Consider the following 16231-nt stretch of genomic DNA (forward strand, 5'->3'; position numbering starts at 1 on the left):
AACAAATTAGTAGTTTTAATCAATATTTGATAGTGTCTAATATTTAATCAATATGGTACGATGACGCCTTAGTTTTAATCAATATTTAATAGTTTTAATCATATATATAGTCAAATTCTCCTATACATTAGATGCATATTTATTTCGGAATAAATCGTGTTATATGATCTATTTATGATTAAAATTATTAAATATTGATTAAATCTAAGGTGTCGCCGTACCTTATTGATTAAATATTAGACACTATCAAATATTGATTAAAACTATTAATTTGTTATTTAATAGTAATTTTAATAATTAAAAAAATTATTGATATTTAAAAATTAAAATTTAAAATTTAATTTTATAAAATTAAATCTAATATTGAAATAAAAAAACAAAGTGAAGGATGCCAAAAGGGAAGAATAATGATAATTTTGAAATAATATCAGATTTAGTACATAGCTGAAATAATATCAGATTTAAAATGTAAAAAAACCAAATTGTCCAAATCCCCCCAAACCCCCCAAAAGGGTATTTTTGTCAGGAAACAGTGAAAAATGACCATTTTGAGATAAACGCTTAGTCCAGGGTTGTCTGTGGATATATTTAAAGTTCAGGGTTCATTGGTTTGATAAACGCATAGGGCATGGACTATTTTTATAGTTCACTCTTTTTTAAATATTCCAGTTTGATAAAATTTCCACACGACAGACATGACAACATTTAAATAATAAATCGTTGCACAAATGGAATTTCCCAAGGTATTTAAATAACCAACCTCGATTTTCAAAAGATAATAACTTTGCCATTTTATATCCATTTTTTCCATATCACGTGTTAAATAAAAATTATTGTCATGATTTCTAGTTTGATGGAAATATTCATTTTTTACATTACTGAATTTGTAAATATTTGAAATCAAGGAGAATGAGAAGAAGAAAGCAATTAATGTTAGAATTAAAGAAAAGAAAAATCTAGTGAGCAGCACTGTCAATTCCGCAAATTGGAGAATGACACTCTTTCAAATATTTTAAGAATTGTACTAGTAGTAATTTGCAATCAATTGTAAATTGAAAAATCATACTCTACTCATAGAAATAGATATAGGTTATAAGGTTACATAAACAAATAAAGCTAAAATAATTTATAAAGTCAGTCAGCAGCTGAATTTCCAGACCAAAGGATCTACCAATTAATTACTGCTTATACAAAACGTTATGTAAGCATACATTTAAGAAAGTATTAGTTACATTTAGTGAGAAAAAAAGTCACAAAGAAAACACGGTTTATTAAACTTAGTCAAATAAAAAAATTGTCTTTTCTCACTGATTTATATACCATAGTATAGTTGTCATATTCAATTTGAATCGGTCTACAGCCATCACATTATTAATTAAAATCTTGAAAAAATGGGCGTGTATGAAAAATCACAAGCTAACAGAGATTTGAGATTAAAGAAATAATTTTTTAATGTGATGACATATTGAGCTAATTGACTTTATTTAAAGTCCAGTGAGCTCCAGTTGCCATCCTCTCTACAAATTGCAGATCTTAAGAGGCGGTGGCTTATCAAGAGATTTAGCTTCTGGTGAAAATGGGGCTCTCCTTCAGATCTCCCTCATTTTTGCTGTTTTTCTTGCTCTCTTGCTTCACCTTCACTTCCATAGGTAATTCTTGTCTTTTCAATTTCTTTTAGTTACTGTAAATCTGGTTGGTGGGAAAGGTTTTCTTGGTGGGCTCCAAATTATCTGGGAATAATAAATGCTGTTTTTCCCTGTTTGATCCGATTAAAAAGCTCGGATCTTTTGTGATTTGGATGCATTTTTAGCTTGCTTTACTTGGCAAATTCGAGATTAAGGTATTCATTGCTTCTTTTTGCTAAATCAGGAATGGAATTTAGTTATTAATTGGGAATTTAAGGTGAATTTGGTTGCTCCAATATTGATTCGTCTACTGCTTTCGGGTGTATGTAAATTCAATCAGAATGCTAGTGATTTCACTAATTTCATCTAGAGAGATTTAGGATTAGTTAATGTTGATGTGTTGAAGTGTGATGGTTTCTGTGAGATTTTGATTCATGGTATTTATAGATCACAGTAATGTAGTGTAGCATTGCTGTAGTTATGTTTGATTTATTTGTACTGAAATTTGAGTACTGCTGAGAATGTGCTGCTACATCATGGTTTGATGTTTGATGTGTTTGTTTGTCTTCAATTTATAACTTGTTTACTTTCGTTGTCTATCTTCAGAAGCATACGATGCGCTTGATCCTAATGGCAATATCACAATTAAGTGGGATGTTATCACGTGGACACCCGATGGCTATGTGGTAGGTGTTATTTTGATTTATCATATCTGCAGTTTGATATATTTTCACCTTGAATGCAACCCTTCAACACTTTGTATCATGTGCAAGTGTTTATACTGACCGTCTAACATACTCCACTAATATAATATCCCTGTGCATCTGTTGAAATTTGCAGGCGGTTGTGACAATGTTCAACTTCCAACAATATCGTCACATTGCAGCACCGGGGTGGACTTTGGGATGGACTTGGGCGAAGAAAGAAGTCATTTGGAGCATGATGGGAGGTCAAACCACCGAGCAAGGAGATTGCTCAAGATATAAAGGGAATGTTCCACATTGTTGTAAGAAAGACCCCACGGTTGTTGATTTATTACCTGGTACTCCTTACAATCAACAGATCGCAAATTGTTGTAAGGGAGGGGTAATTAATTCGTGGGGACAAGATCCGAGTAATGCTGCAAGCTCATTCCAGATAAGTGTTGGCGCAGCGGGAACTACCAATAAAACAGTTAGGGTGCCTAAGAACTTCACACTCAAAGCACCAGGGCCTGGTTATACTTGTGGACCTGCAAAAGTTGTGAAACCGACTAAATTTGTGACCTCTGATGGAAGAAGAACAACGCAAGCAATGAGTAAGCCATCCTCTTTATGATATCCTATTCATACATCGGGTATTTGATTATAATGATGAATTATGTAGCACGCCATTGCTCTGTACTTTCAAACAAATATATTGATTGATTCTTGATAGTGAGGAACATGGTGGGGCTGCATCAAATGATCTTTTAATGGGGTCTCGTTAGCTGTCCATTCTTGTTTGATTTTACATTTGGTTCCTGATAACAAAGTGGACCTACAAATTGGCCCTATTTAGTCTTTCTCATACTTCTTCTCTCTCATTGCAGTGACATGGAACGTGACATGCACGTATTCACAGTTTCTGGCTCAAAAAACTCCATCATGCTGTGTTTCACTCTCGTCTTTTTACAATGATACAATTGTCCCTTGTCCTACATGTACCTGTGGTTGCCAAAACAACCTCACTCAGCCAGGAAGTTGTGTCGAGTGAGTTCTTGCTTCTATATTTTATCTTCTGCATTGCTTTTTCCCCCAAATTAAACTTTGCCACTAATTGTGGAATTTTCCTTTTGCACCTTGCAGCCCGGATTCACCATACATTGCCTCAGTTGTATCTGCTCGCGAAAAAAGTAATAACTTGTCGCCTCTTGTCCAATGTACAAGTCATATGTGCCCGATCCGTGTCCATTGGCACGTGAAGTTGAACTACAAGGATTATTGGCGGGTCAAGGTCACAATAACGAACTTTAATTACAGAATGAATTATAGCCAGTGGAACTTAGTTGTCCAACACCCCAACCTCGACAATCTTACACAGATATTCAGCTTCAACTACAAGCCACTAAACCCGTACCAAAACATAAGTAAGTTTCACTTCAAAGAGCACTGCACATTTCAACTTCCACTGCTTTTTTCACATTGCGTTATTTTCTTTCGTGACAGATGACACTGCAATGCTATACGGTGTGAAATTCTATAATGACTTTCTTGAGCAAGCCGGCCACAATGGGAACGTGCAGTCGGAGCTTCTATTCCGGAAGGACAAATCTACTTTCACTTTTGAAAAGGGATGGGGTTTCCCTAGAAGAATTTACTTCAATGGTGATAACTGTGTTATGCCGCCTCCGGATGCATATCCATTTCTACCAAATTCCAGTTTACGACAAAACGTCTCCCTGCTGATGCTGCTCATCACTATGTTCATATCTGTTGCATTCCACTTCTCATGTGTTTGAGAATCTTCAAGGTTTCTGTCAGTGTGGCTGCCATTGCAGAACTTGGTTGTGAAAGTCCAAGAAAATTGACCAACTCAAGTTCTTCGTCCCCGTGTCGTTTTGGCATATGTCACATGATTCAGGTGCACAAAATCCGCGACGAGCGTAAGATTTCTAACTGTAATTGTTGGTGGATCCAATCTACTTATTTTCTGTGGTGTTGTTCATGTTCATAAATTTTTGATATAAATGTAATGAGACAAGGACGATTTGATACGTTGTACTTCAATTAAATTATCTATATTCAGCTACTTCATTCATGTCTGATCATCTTCATCATCATCTAAATTCTAATTCAACTGACTAAAAAGTTAACAGTGTGGGGAAAAATGTCAGTGCAAATTGCACTATCATGTATATTATCTCATCTGGTTCTGTAGAATCGATACATATCCTCAAATTTCTGACGTTATTGTGAGGAAAGCTCGACTCTGAGGTGCAGAGTTTGGCAGGAACGGGTAAGACTCCCCTCGTCGCCGTTGAAGTAGACTTTCCAGGGGAACGCCCTGATGAGCCAACTCCCTGAAGTAGAGGTCTGACTTTAAAGTTTAAACAATGGCGGACGACCGATTGAGCCAACTCCCTGATGACATTCTTCGTCTCATCCTCGATAAAATCGGAATATTTCAAGCTGTTGAAACAGCTACTCTCTCCAAGAGATGGAAAAACCTGTGGCGTTTCCTCCCCGGCCTCCGCTTCCACTTCAGCCTCCCCAAACACTACGACTTTGCCTTTGGAGAGAGGGAATCCCGATTGCGCTCTCACTGCCAACGTGTCTCCCAATTTCTCTCCCACCGTCCACGACTTCCACCTATCATTCGACGCACATATTTTCCTAGACGGCGGAGTTGACAGCTCATTCGTGGAGAATTGCGTGCTCTACGCCATCAATCACGGCCTTTGGTCCCTCCACCTCCAGATCCTGTATCCCGGCTACAGCCTACAGAGGCTACCCGCAACGTTTTTTGCCAGCAAAACGCTGCAGGAGCTCGACCTCAGAGTGTGTGGTTTCCACAGCATTGAGCCCGTTTCCGGCCTACCCGAGATGGAGAAGCTTACTCTCATCAAGTATTCGCGTAATACCCCTCTTGATATAAAAGCTCCAAAGCTTAGACCTTTTAAACTCTACGGTTGCTATAGACTCAGACACATTTATGCTCCATTGCTTACCTCCTTTACATACAGGTCTCCTCATGATTGGGAGTGTGCACACGCGAATCTCCCAATGTTGGAACAAGTCGATTTAGACATTCATAAGAGTAAATACTATCGCGATCAAAATCATATCAACTTTCTTACTATACTTCACCAATTACGGAACGCAACCATAGTTTCACTAACTTTGGACACTATCAAGGTACATTTCTCTATCTCCTCATGGTACTAATACACTAACTATGTTGCTTTTATAACTAATATTAGGTGTATAACTACAGAACAAATCTCAGTCATTAGATCAAAATGATTTAGTTCACTATAATGGCGTTTTGATTCTGTTTTAAACTAAAAATGCTTTATCTTCTCTAGTTATGTATTTAAGTAGTAGTTTCCCTATATCACTACTCTTATATATGTATGTATGTATATGGTGATGGTTGTTTGAAATTGATTGATAGATTCTCCAAAGCAAAGTTGGTTTCTCTAAGCAAATTCCTCATATACTTCCCAACATGAAATGTCTCAAAGTGATGGAGGGATGTCATGGAAATTGGACAGTGACACAGAGCGTAATGAAGTATTTGACATGCACTTTCAACTGTAAGGTCGAGCATTCTCCAAATTTATTAGTTATAGCCGACGAAGACCAAGACGAATACAATATAGTCGGCAAAGACGGATACAACTAGGAAAGGCTTGATATTATTACTAGTATTACATAACTGTATTTTTATTTTTATTATGGTTTAATTTTGGCTCCATTGGATTTGACTTGATTTCATTTGTTTAGTCTTATCTTTAGTATCTATCATAAATTATTAATGTTTGATTTGAGAGCATATCATTTTGTATATCTTCACATATTTATGAATATTTGATTAGAAATAAGAATGGGAAAATAAATTTGTTTTTATAATTCTCTCAACTATATCATTCTCCCATTTTCATTCTTCTCTCTCTTAAATGTTTTTTTTACCGATGGTGTTGGAAGGACGTCACATAATTTGCAATTTTACAGAAACTTTGTACCTGTCACACATTTTACACTCTGTGATTCTTACGTCTTTTATTATCTTCATTTCCATGTTTACAAGTGATAATATTATAGAGCACAATAATTTGTTTCAATTTTCTCTGTGAATTTTAGAGCACAATATATACTTGTCTATTTTCAGTAAATTTCTTACAATGGGCATTTACTTGTGTAATGAATTTGCACAATTTTGATAAAATTGGTTTATTAGAGAAAAAAATTGTGTGATAAGGCTTTTAAAAAGCCCATATAACACCAAAGGTGTGTAGAGTATTGAGAACTTTCAATAGGACAAGGGATCCATCAATGGAGTTTGTTGACCGAAACAAGAAAACGGTTTTCAAATTGGAGAATGAGAGACAAATAGATGGAGGGAGGGAGAGAGATGGGTTGGGAGAGCAAATTGAGAGGGAGAGAATTTATAATTATGAGTTTGAATTAATTTAATTATTTAATTATAAGCAGTATGCTGAGTCACATAATAAAAAATACTGATTATATATGATAATAAATAATGTAACATATTTTCCTAAAATTAAATTGTGACTCCACTTATCAATTTTTAAAATGTTTTAATAGTGACTCCACTTTCTTTTTTTCTTAAATAATAATCGCCATCCCTCATTTCTTAATCAAAATTTTGTCCGAGACTCAATCCGAAAACATTAAAAAGTGTTGAAATCATTAAAAATTAATAGGTGGATAAACTCCGCATCATCTAATTTTGTACTAAAATTTAAATAAATTAAATTTAAGTTTGTTATATATTCTTTTTATAGAATATAGAATTAGATTTATTTTCATAAAATTATTATTCACACCAAAATTCTACTCTCATTTTCAAAACATTGGCATTATAATATCATATGAGTAATTCATGGTTGTCACTTGTGTACGCAATAATCACTTTAGAGTTGCTGATTATGGTTTTGCTTCTTTTTGGTCTTCTTGGTTTTGTTGATTTGTTGATATATTGTAATCTTTCAGTCTTTCTCATCATTTTTAAGTGATTTCAGATTTTCAATTTATCCACAAAAAAAAAAATACTTTACAGCTTTGTGAGCAATTATTTAAATAAAATCAAATCACAAACTCGACTTAATAAAATTTAACAAATACATTAAAATCCTATTAGTATTCTATAAACTTTTTTAAGCACTTTTTTTCAAATAAAATCTAAACACAAACTAGACTTAATATAAATATTAGAGTGCGTGAAATTCATTACATAAAATTATTAGTTGTGACATAAGAGTATCCACAATAAGAATAGGTCAGCCATAGGTCAACCACTCTCTCTCTCTGCCATGTCATCAGCACTAAAAATCCACCTATCACATCAGCATATTTTACTCAAATAGGCTAGCCTTAGGCCAGCCTTAGGCCAGCCGCAATAAAAATAATTCAAAAACAACTACATTTACGGAATTAAATTTACGATTAAATTACGGAATTAAATTTACGAGACATATACGGGAAAATTCATTCATTTCATTAAAAAAAAGTACATAGATAAAAAAAAATACATGATTTTTTTTTAAAAAAAACGTGCTTCCACACACGAGCCCCGCCACTCTCTACTCCTCGTCGTTGCCGCCGCCGTCCTCGCCGTCGCCGCTCGGGGTATCTGAGCCCGCGTCTGAACCCCCTACCAGTGCCCTCGTGGCATCCAAATCCACCTGCATATTCTCGAGCATCGAGTGGAGAAACCTCTTCTCCGTGGGGTCAGTTGCGGCCTTCCACTCTTGGAAGACCTTGTACATCCGCTCCTCCGTTTTTGCACGCGAGAAACCTCTTCTCCGTTTTTGCACGCGAGTGGAGAAACCTCTTCTCCGTGGGGTCAGTCGCATCCCACCTCCTTCAGCAACACATAGTATTCCCAGAAGGTGAACTCCTTATACTTCCCCGGCAAGGGGAACTGACTCTCCACTATCCTCCGGGCGTCCTCTTCATTCTGCCCACTAGTCAGCATGCGGAGGGCGTTGCGTACAACCCCAAAAATCGGCCGACCGCGACCCTGATGCGTTCCCACCCCTTCCGGCACTCCTCCCCGCTGTAGTCCTTTCCGTGCGGGCAGTTCCTCCTGTAGGCTGCTCAAACAACCAGCGGATCGTCGCAAACCGAAAACCACGCCTTGGCCACGCTGGCGTACTCATCCTCCGTCCACTTCCTCCGCGTGGGGGTGTCGTGAACAGCGGGCTGCGACGACTCGCCGATCACCTTGCCCTTCCCCTTGGCCTTCTTCTTCTTCGGCGCGGCCCGACCTGCTGGAACGGGAGTGTCAGGCTCCCCGAAATCGATCTCCATCTCATGCAATGACAAAAGGTCATCGCCAGTGAACTGCGTCTCCACTTGGGTCGACGTGTGAGACAAAGCCGTCAAAAAATCAAGAGAGGGACGATAGACCATGTCCCCCCCCCCCGGTGACCCCTGCATCCCGGGATGCATCCCTCCCTGCCATACCGACATCATCCCCATCATCTGCTGCTGCATCTGGGGCATACCTCTCCACCCCGGCGTTGCCTGCCCGCCGCTGGCCTGCACCCCGCCCGGCATCCCCCCGGTTCCCCCCATGCATCCCCCCCTGCGCTCCCGCCATCATCCCCATCAACTGTTGCCAAGGGACGTTAAACCCTGGGCCCATCTGGCCCCATCCAGATCCCACGGGTACCGTGGGAGTCTGAGATCCGCTCGTCGCCAGACTGGACTCGTTGTTGTTGTCCATCGCTTGATATTGCTCTTGTACAGAAATTTAGAGAGAGAGAAAACTCGTTAAAACAAGTGGTGCAAATGAAAATGAAACTAAAATCGCGTATATATAGGTTTTCAAAAAAAAATTTTTAAAAAAAAAACGAAAATTGGCACTGGCCGATCGGCACGCCACAATGGCGGCCAGCGCCCTCAAATCGGCTAGCCCACACCGATTCGCGACTGGCCGATTCCAATAGTTCGGCTAGCAACGCGAATCGGCTAGCCGGTGAGCTAGCCGCTATTGTGGATGCTCTAATCTATAAATTGGTAGTAGTTGTAGAAGTATTTGCATATTTGGATAAAAAATATTTTTCATTCATAGATATGTATAGATTAAATTTAAAAATAAAAGAAAATAAATATAATATAATATTATATTAAAAGGGAATTAAACATAAAAAATAATATAAAAACTTAAAAATAAGCATCAAATCTGCATCTATTGAATTTCGAGCTTAGGATATTTTACATGGTAGAGGAGTAAATAAAGTTATATTGGTTGGGGGACCAAATCCAATAGCCCCAAAGTGGCTTAGCCACCGGCGGGAAGGGCACTATCTGTCCTAGCGCCATCCTTTGGACCAATGAAGTTTAACTTTTTATAAATTTTGTAAAACTTATATTATATTAAAATCAAAATAAAAATATAAAATAGTAAAAAAAGTCTAAATGTGAATCAAACCATAGAGATGTCACAGTCAACATAAGATATATAACTATATAAAAGGTCATATTAGGTTGGGATTTTCGGGCCTAATTGAAAACTAAGATGCATTTTCAGTCACTCATTCATAATTTTCGTGCGATTTTAACTACGAGATACTCCCTCCGTCCACGAATAGGAGTCCCGTTTTTCCATTTTGGTCCGTCCGCGAATAGGAGTCCCGGTTCATAATTACCATAAATGGTAAAGAGGCCCCACATTCCACCAACCCATTCCACTCACATATCATTTAAAACTAATATATACAATTGGGACCCCTATTCTACTAACTTTCTTCCACTCAATTTTCTTAACATTTCTTAAAACCCACACCGATAAGAAATGGGACTCCTATTCGTGGACGGAGGGAGTATATAAACTAGGGGGCATAATTGTCATTTTCGCGCGATGTCAACTATATAGACATTATGTCAACTACGATGTCAACAACAAACATTATTTATGTCAACTATTATGTCAACAACAACATTTTACAAATAATTAATGTCAACAACATTTTACACATAATTGACATTATATGTGTATAGTTGACATGAATTGTATATATAATTTGTTGAGTATTTCCACCCCATGTGGAAGCCACCATCTTTGACCATAAAAGATTGGTGAAGATGTTGCAATAAATGCAACAAGATAGAAATGGCAGTATTTACACTACGTAAGTCCACATATGGTATCCTCCTTCAACTATTGCGGCTATAGGGACGGCTGTAGTGGCGGTTGTAAGGGAAGAAAATTGCAGCTCAATTGCTCTATAAATAGAGCTCACTTCCATCGGTGAAGAAGAGTGCAAGAGTTGCAGATAATAGCAACTAGTGAGAAAGAGAGCAAGAGAGAGTTTCGGTGAGTGCATTTTGAGAGAAGAAAAAGTGAGGAAAAAATTCCTATCTCCCTTAAAATTGTAGCTCACTCCTCTTGTGTGTATTCCAAGTTATTCAACTTGAGTTTTGTGTTTCCCCTATAGAGTGTAGGGAGAATTTGTAAGCCTACTATATACATAGTGGAAGATTTAGACTTCGGTCTCGTGGTTTTTCCCGATTTGGGTTTTCCACGTAAAATTCTCGTCTCACGTTTTATTCTGCACCAAATTTATTTTCTTGGTTTGGTCCCATTATTTAATCCAGCAAGAGGGAAAAGAATTATCCTGGTTCCGCTGCGCAAGTATCAATTTATCTTTGATACTCTTTGATAATTATCACCACTTTTCCCAACAAGTGGTATCAGAGCCATCGTGGTTCTGAGGCAGATTAAAAATGGAGGAATCGTGTTCGCTTGGTGGCATGTTCAAATTGAGCGGATCGAATTACTCAATTTGGAAGCCAAGCATGTTGGATCTTCTCTACTGTAAGGATCTCTATTTGCCCTTACATGGAGATGATGCCAAACCAAATGATATGAGTGATGATGAGTGGATCATCATGCACAGAAAAACTGTTGGTTACATCCGACGCTTCATCGAACACAGTATCTTCCATCATTTCGCCAATGAGGAAAAGGCTGATGTTCTTTGGAAGAAAATGGAAGCTATGTTCGAGAGGAAAAATGCCTTGAACAAAGCATCCATCATCAGAAAAATCGTTCGATTGCGATATGTGGAGAGTGCCAACATGACGGAGCACCTCAATGCATATCAGGGTCTCATCAACCAATCCATCAACATGAAGATTTCTCTTGATGATGAAGTGATAGCTTTATTGCTACTTAGTTCGTTGCCGGATAGTTGGGACACTCTTGCAGTGTCTATCAGCAACTCGGCTCCAGGGGGAGCACTGACCTTGCAGATGGTCAAAGATTGTCTTCTTAACGAAGAATCCAGAAGAAGGGAGCAAGATCATTCTTCTGAGACAAAGGCGATGGTTGCTGAAAATAGTGATCGAGGGAGAAGTAAAAATAGAAACTCTCAAAACATGAGAGACAAATCCAGGGGGAAGTCTAAACACAAAAAGGACTTCAAATGCCATTATTGCGGTGGTCCAAACCACTACGAGAGAGACTGCAGAAAGAAGAAAAGAGATCAAACGCGGGGAAATAATGAAAATGCTGAGAAGGACACAGCGGCAGTTGCAACTGATGGCGATGTCGTCGTAGTTTGCGATGACGCCTGTGTGAGTTCTTCATGCCAACAAACGGACTGGATCGTTGATTCGGGTGCATCATATCACATTACCCCATACCATGATATGTTTACATCCTACACCGGTGGCAGCTTTGGCAAAGTCAGAATGGCCAATCACGGCGTGACGGAAGTTGCTGGTATAGGAGACATTCATCTGTTCACCGACACGGGATGCAAGCTCGTTCTGAGAGATGTTCGACATGTTCCTGATATCAGACTCAACATTATTTCCACCGGCAAGCTCGACGACGATGGTTACATCAACCATTTCGGCGAAGGAAAATGGAAGTTGATAAAAGGCTCCATCATTACAGCAAAAGGTAGAAAGCAAAATTCACTCTACTTGATGCATGCAACGTTGTCCAATGGAGAGGTGAATGCAGTCGTCAAAAATTCCTCCATTGAGATATGGCATAAGAGGCTTGGACATCTGAGCCAGAAAGGTCTGGAGATCTTGGCTAGAAGAAGCCTCATCCCTGAGGTAAAAGGAATGCATTTGGAAACCTGTGTTGATTGTTTGGCCGGAAAACAAAACAGAGTCGCATTCAAGAGCTTCTCTCCCTCAAGAAGAGCTCAACCTCTTGATCTGGTGCACACAGATTTGTGCTACATGAAAGACAGAACTCTTGGTGGCGCATTATATTTCGTCACTTTCATTGACGATTTTTCGAGAAAAGTCTGGTGTTTTGCCTTGAAAGCCAAAGACCAAACCTTGGAGGTCTTTAAGCATTTTCAAGCAAAAGTCGAGCGGCAGACGGGAAAGAAACTGAAGTGTGTTCGTGCAGACAATGGCGGCGAGTACCAAGGCCCATTTGAGCTGCACTGCAAGAACCATGGTATCAAGCTTGAGAAAAGTGTCCCAAAGACTCCTCAACACAACGGAGTGGCAGAGAGGATGAACAGAACGATTTGTGAGAGAATCAAATGCATGTTGTCGCATTCCAAACTGCCCAAATCCTTTTGGGGTGAAGCTATGAGGACTGCAGTTGACTTGATCAACCTTTCTCCGTCAACTCCTCTGGGCGGTAACGTTCCAGACCGAGTTTGGTCCGGAAAAGACGTGTCTTACAAACACTTGAGAGTGTTTGGCTGCAGGGCGTTCGTGCACATTCCAAAAGATGAGAGATCCAAGCTTGATGACAAAACCAAACCATGTATCTTCTTGGGATACGCCCATGAAGAGTTTGGTTATAGATTATGGGACCCAGTTAGCAGGAAGGTCATCAGAAGCAGGGATGTTGTATTCCTTGAAGATCAAGTTCCTGATGATGCCAAAGAAAAGCCTGAATCTAATTCAGAAGTTCCTGTCAACTTAGATCCAGTTCCTTCGCCGGCGGTTCAAGATTACGGGGGAGATATCCAACCGGAGCAAGGCGATCCGGTTGATGATGGAGCAGGTGACGAGGAGATTCCACCTGCACAAAATGAAGTCCCTCCAGTCAGAAGGTCAGTCAGAGAGAGACAACCTTCTACCAGATATAGCCCACATGAGTATGTAATGCTCACTGATGGAGGAGAGCCACAGAGTTTTGCTGAAGCCATGGCGCATGACCAAAAGGAGAAGTGGTTAGAAGCCATGAAGGAGGAGATGAATTCCTTACTCCAAAATCACACCTATGACTTGGTGAAGTTGCCAGCCGGCAAGAGACCACTGAAAAATAAGTGGGTCTACAGATTGAAGGCTGAGGAGCACAGCTCACAACCAAGGTACAAGGCCAGACTGGTTGTGAAAGGTTTCAGCCAACGAAAGGGTGTTGATTTTGATGATATTTTCTCACCAGTGGTGAAGATGTCTTCAATCAGAGTCGTGCTCGCGATTGCTGCCAGCTCAGACCTGGAGATCGAGCAACTTGATGTGAAGACGGCGTTTCTGCATGGAGATTTGGATAAAGAAATCTACATGGACCAACCTGAAGGGTTCAAAGTCAAAGGGAAAGAGAACCTTGTGTGCAGGTTGAGGAAGAGCTTGTACGGCCTAAAACAAGCTCCTAGACTATGGTACATGAAGTTTGAGTCTTTCATGACGACCCATGGCTACAACAGGACCACCTCAGATCACTGTGTTTTCTTCAAGAAGTTCGCAGGAGGTGACTTTATCATACTGTTAGTCTACGTTGACGACATGCTGATTGTAGGCCATGATGCCAGCAAAATTGTTGAGCTGAAGAAAGAGCTAAGCGAGTCTTTTGCGATGAAAGACTTGGGCGCGGCTAAGCAGATCCTTGGAATGAAGATCGCCAGGGATAGGAAGAGCAAGAAGCTCTGGTTATCTCAAGAACAATACATTGAGAAAGTTCTTGAAAGATTCAGTATGAGCAAGTCGAAGCCGGTCACCACTCCACTTGCGGGTCATATGAAGCTCAGCTCTGCGCAATGCCCGACAAGTGAGACAGAAAAGAAAGAGCTGCGGAAGGTGCCATATGCTTCTGCGGTGGGCAGTCTAATGTATGCTATGATATGCACTAGACCAGACATAGCTCATGCAGTTGGTGTGGTTAGTAGATTTCTCTCTAACCCGGGAAAAGAGCATTGGACTGCAGTGAAATGGATATTTCGGTACCTGCGAGGTACTTCTAAACTTTGTCTGAAGTTTGGCGACAACCATATCCTACTAGATGGATATACGGATGCAGACATGGCTGGTGACATAGATTCCAGGAAGTCCACGTCCGGATTCCTGATGAGACTTGCAAGGGGAGCTATCTCGTGGCAATCGAAACTTCAAAAATGCGTGGCATTATCCACAACGGAGGCTGAGTACATAGCTATGACGGAAGCTTGTAAAGACCTTTTGTGGTTGAAGGAGTTTCTAAAAGAGTTGGGCTTGAAGCAAGAGAAGTATGTGCTTTACTGCGACAGTCAGAGCGCAATTCACTTGAGTAAGAATTCGAATTTTCACTCAAGAACGAAGCATATTGATGTGAAGTATCATTGGATACGAGAAGCACTTGACGAAAAGCTTTTGCAGCTGGAGAAGGTGCACACCGATAAAAACGGTGCCGATATGCTTACCAAGTCCTTACCCCGAGATAAGCTTGAGATCTGCAGGCAACAAGCGGGTCTCGTTGAATCCCCACATGAGGTGGGGGGGGAGAATTGTTGAGTATTTCCACCCCATGTGGAAGCCACCATCTTTGACCATAAAAGATTGGTGAAGATGTTGCAATAAATGCAACAAGATAGAAATGGCAGTATTTACACTACGTAAGTCCACATATGGTATCCTCCTTCAACTATTGCGGCTATAGGGACGGCTGTAGTGGCGGTTGTAGGGGAAGAAAATTGCAGCTCAATTGCTCTATAAATAGAGCTCACTTCCATCGGTGAAGAAGAGTGCAAGAGTTGCAGATAATAGCAACTAGTGAGAAAGAGAGCAAGAGAGAGTTTCGGTGAGTGCATTTTGAGAGAAGAAAAAGTGAGGAAAAAATTCCTATCTCCCTTAAAATTGTAGCTCACTCCTCTTGTGTGTATTCCAAGTTATTCAACTTGAGTTTTGTGTTTCCCCTATAGAGTGTAGGGAGAATTTGTAAGCCTACTATATACATAGTGGAAGATTTAGACTTCGGTCTCGTGGTTTTTCCCGATTTGGGTTTTCCACGTAAAATTCTCGTCTCACGTTTTATTCTGCACCAAATTTATTTTCTTGGTTTGGTCCCATTATTTAATCCAGCAAGAGGGAAAAGAATTATCCTGGTTCCGCTGCGCAAGTATCAATTTATCTTTGATACTCTTTGATAATTATCACCACTTTTCCCAACATAATTGACATTATATGTGCATAGTTGACATTAAAAAAAAGAGATAGCTAAATCTTGAATCTAATTCTAGCAACTAATTCCCAATTGGAGAATATCACTAAACACCTAGAGTGCATTATGATTAAACTTGATTCTCCAATCTGATTGTATGCGCCAAATACTAGTAATCGTTTTCTTGATGGCAATGCCTTTTGGGGCCATGGATTTGCAAGCAGTCTTTCTTCCGCGGAAAGGGGGAACCAAACATCGGTGTTGATATTGTTTCGGACATGAGCAGCCATTGATTTTGCAAAAAGCTATGTTCGACAAACAAACGCGAGGAGGTGAAATCAGAAATCTTGATTTTCAAGTCTGAACAAATGCGCGCACGCGAGAGAGATCAGATATCTTAAAAGTTGCTGGAGTTTCAAGTCTGAGTTTTAGATGAAATATAGAATAAGGAAAGTCAAGATTTTATTTTTAAAAGCTCGTGTCATTCCAACGTAGATTGTATTTTCTGGATCGTGCATCCCGGCAGGCTTAAGAATAATTAAAACATGAAATTGCTA

The 16231-nt window shown here is 39.6% G+C and overlaps 2 protein-coding genes across 3 annotated transcripts; both read left to right on the forward strand.

The window, feature by feature from the left end:
- The first annotated feature begins 1437 nt into the window (after window positions 1-1437).
- On the forward strand, window positions 1438-4403 carry LOC125205684 (protein COBRA-like). The gene is made up of 6 exons (XM_048104752.2): window positions 1438-1649; window positions 2232-2311; window positions 2466-2922; window positions 3196-3355; window positions 3452-3732; window positions 3812-4403. Exons 1-6 carry the CDS (start codon window positions 1577-1579, stop codon window positions 4102-4104), a joined length of 1344 nt encoding a protein of 447 aa, XP_047960709.1. The 5' UTR covers window positions 1438-1576; the 3' UTR covers window positions 4105-4403.
- Window positions 4404-4499: 96 nt separating this feature from the next.
- Window positions 4500-6070, forward strand: LOC125205685 (uncharacterized). 2 transcript variants are annotated; one of them, XR_007173812.2, is made up of 3 exons: window positions 4500-5219; window positions 5329-5500; window positions 5760-6070. XR_007173812.2 is itself a non-coding variant. In XM_048104753.2 (2 exons), the coding sequence occupies exons 1-2, from the start codon at window positions 4730-4732 to the stop codon at window positions 5988-5990; spliced, it is 1002 nt and encodes a 333-aa protein (XP_047960710.1). In that variant the 5' UTR covers window positions 4500-4729; the 3' UTR covers window positions 5991-6070. The 2 variants fall into 2 exon arrangements, 1 of the variants encoding a protein (XP_047960710.1); XM_048104753.2 differs by having other exon boundaries at window positions 4500-5500.
- The last annotated feature ends 10161 nt before the right edge of the window (window positions 6071-16231 follow it).

This window comes from Salvia hispanica, chromosome 6 (assembly GCF_029641045.1).
Source record: "Salvia hispanica isolate PSC_SH4W2 chromosome 6, Shi_PSC_v1, whole genome shotgun sequence".
Lineage (NCBI taxonomy): Eukaryota > Viridiplantae > Streptophyta > Magnoliopsida > Lamiales > Lamiaceae > Salvia > Salvia hispanica.

Bases quoted from the DNA above. Each gene is read 5' to 3' on its own strand.
- LOC125205684 (XM_048104752.2), top strand. From the start codon at position 1,577: ATGGGGCTCTCCTTCAGATCTCCCTCATTTTTGCTGTTTTTCTTGCTC. The intron at 1,650-2,231 runs GTAATTCTTGTC...GTCTATCTTCAG, and splicing joins CTTCACCTTCACTTCCATAG to AAGCATACGATGCGCTTGAT. The intron at 2,312-2,465 runs GTAGGTGTTATT...TGAAATTTGCAG, and splicing joins GGACACCCGATGGCTATGTG to GCGGTTGTGACAATGTTCAA.
- LOC125205685 (XM_048104753.2), top strand. From the start codon at position 4,730: ATGACATTCTTCGTCTCATCCTCGATAAAATCGGAATATTTCAAGCTG. The intron at 5,501-5,759 runs GTACATTTCTCT...ATTGATTGATAG, and splicing joins TAACTTTGGACACTATCAAG to ATTCTCCAAAGCAAAGTTGG.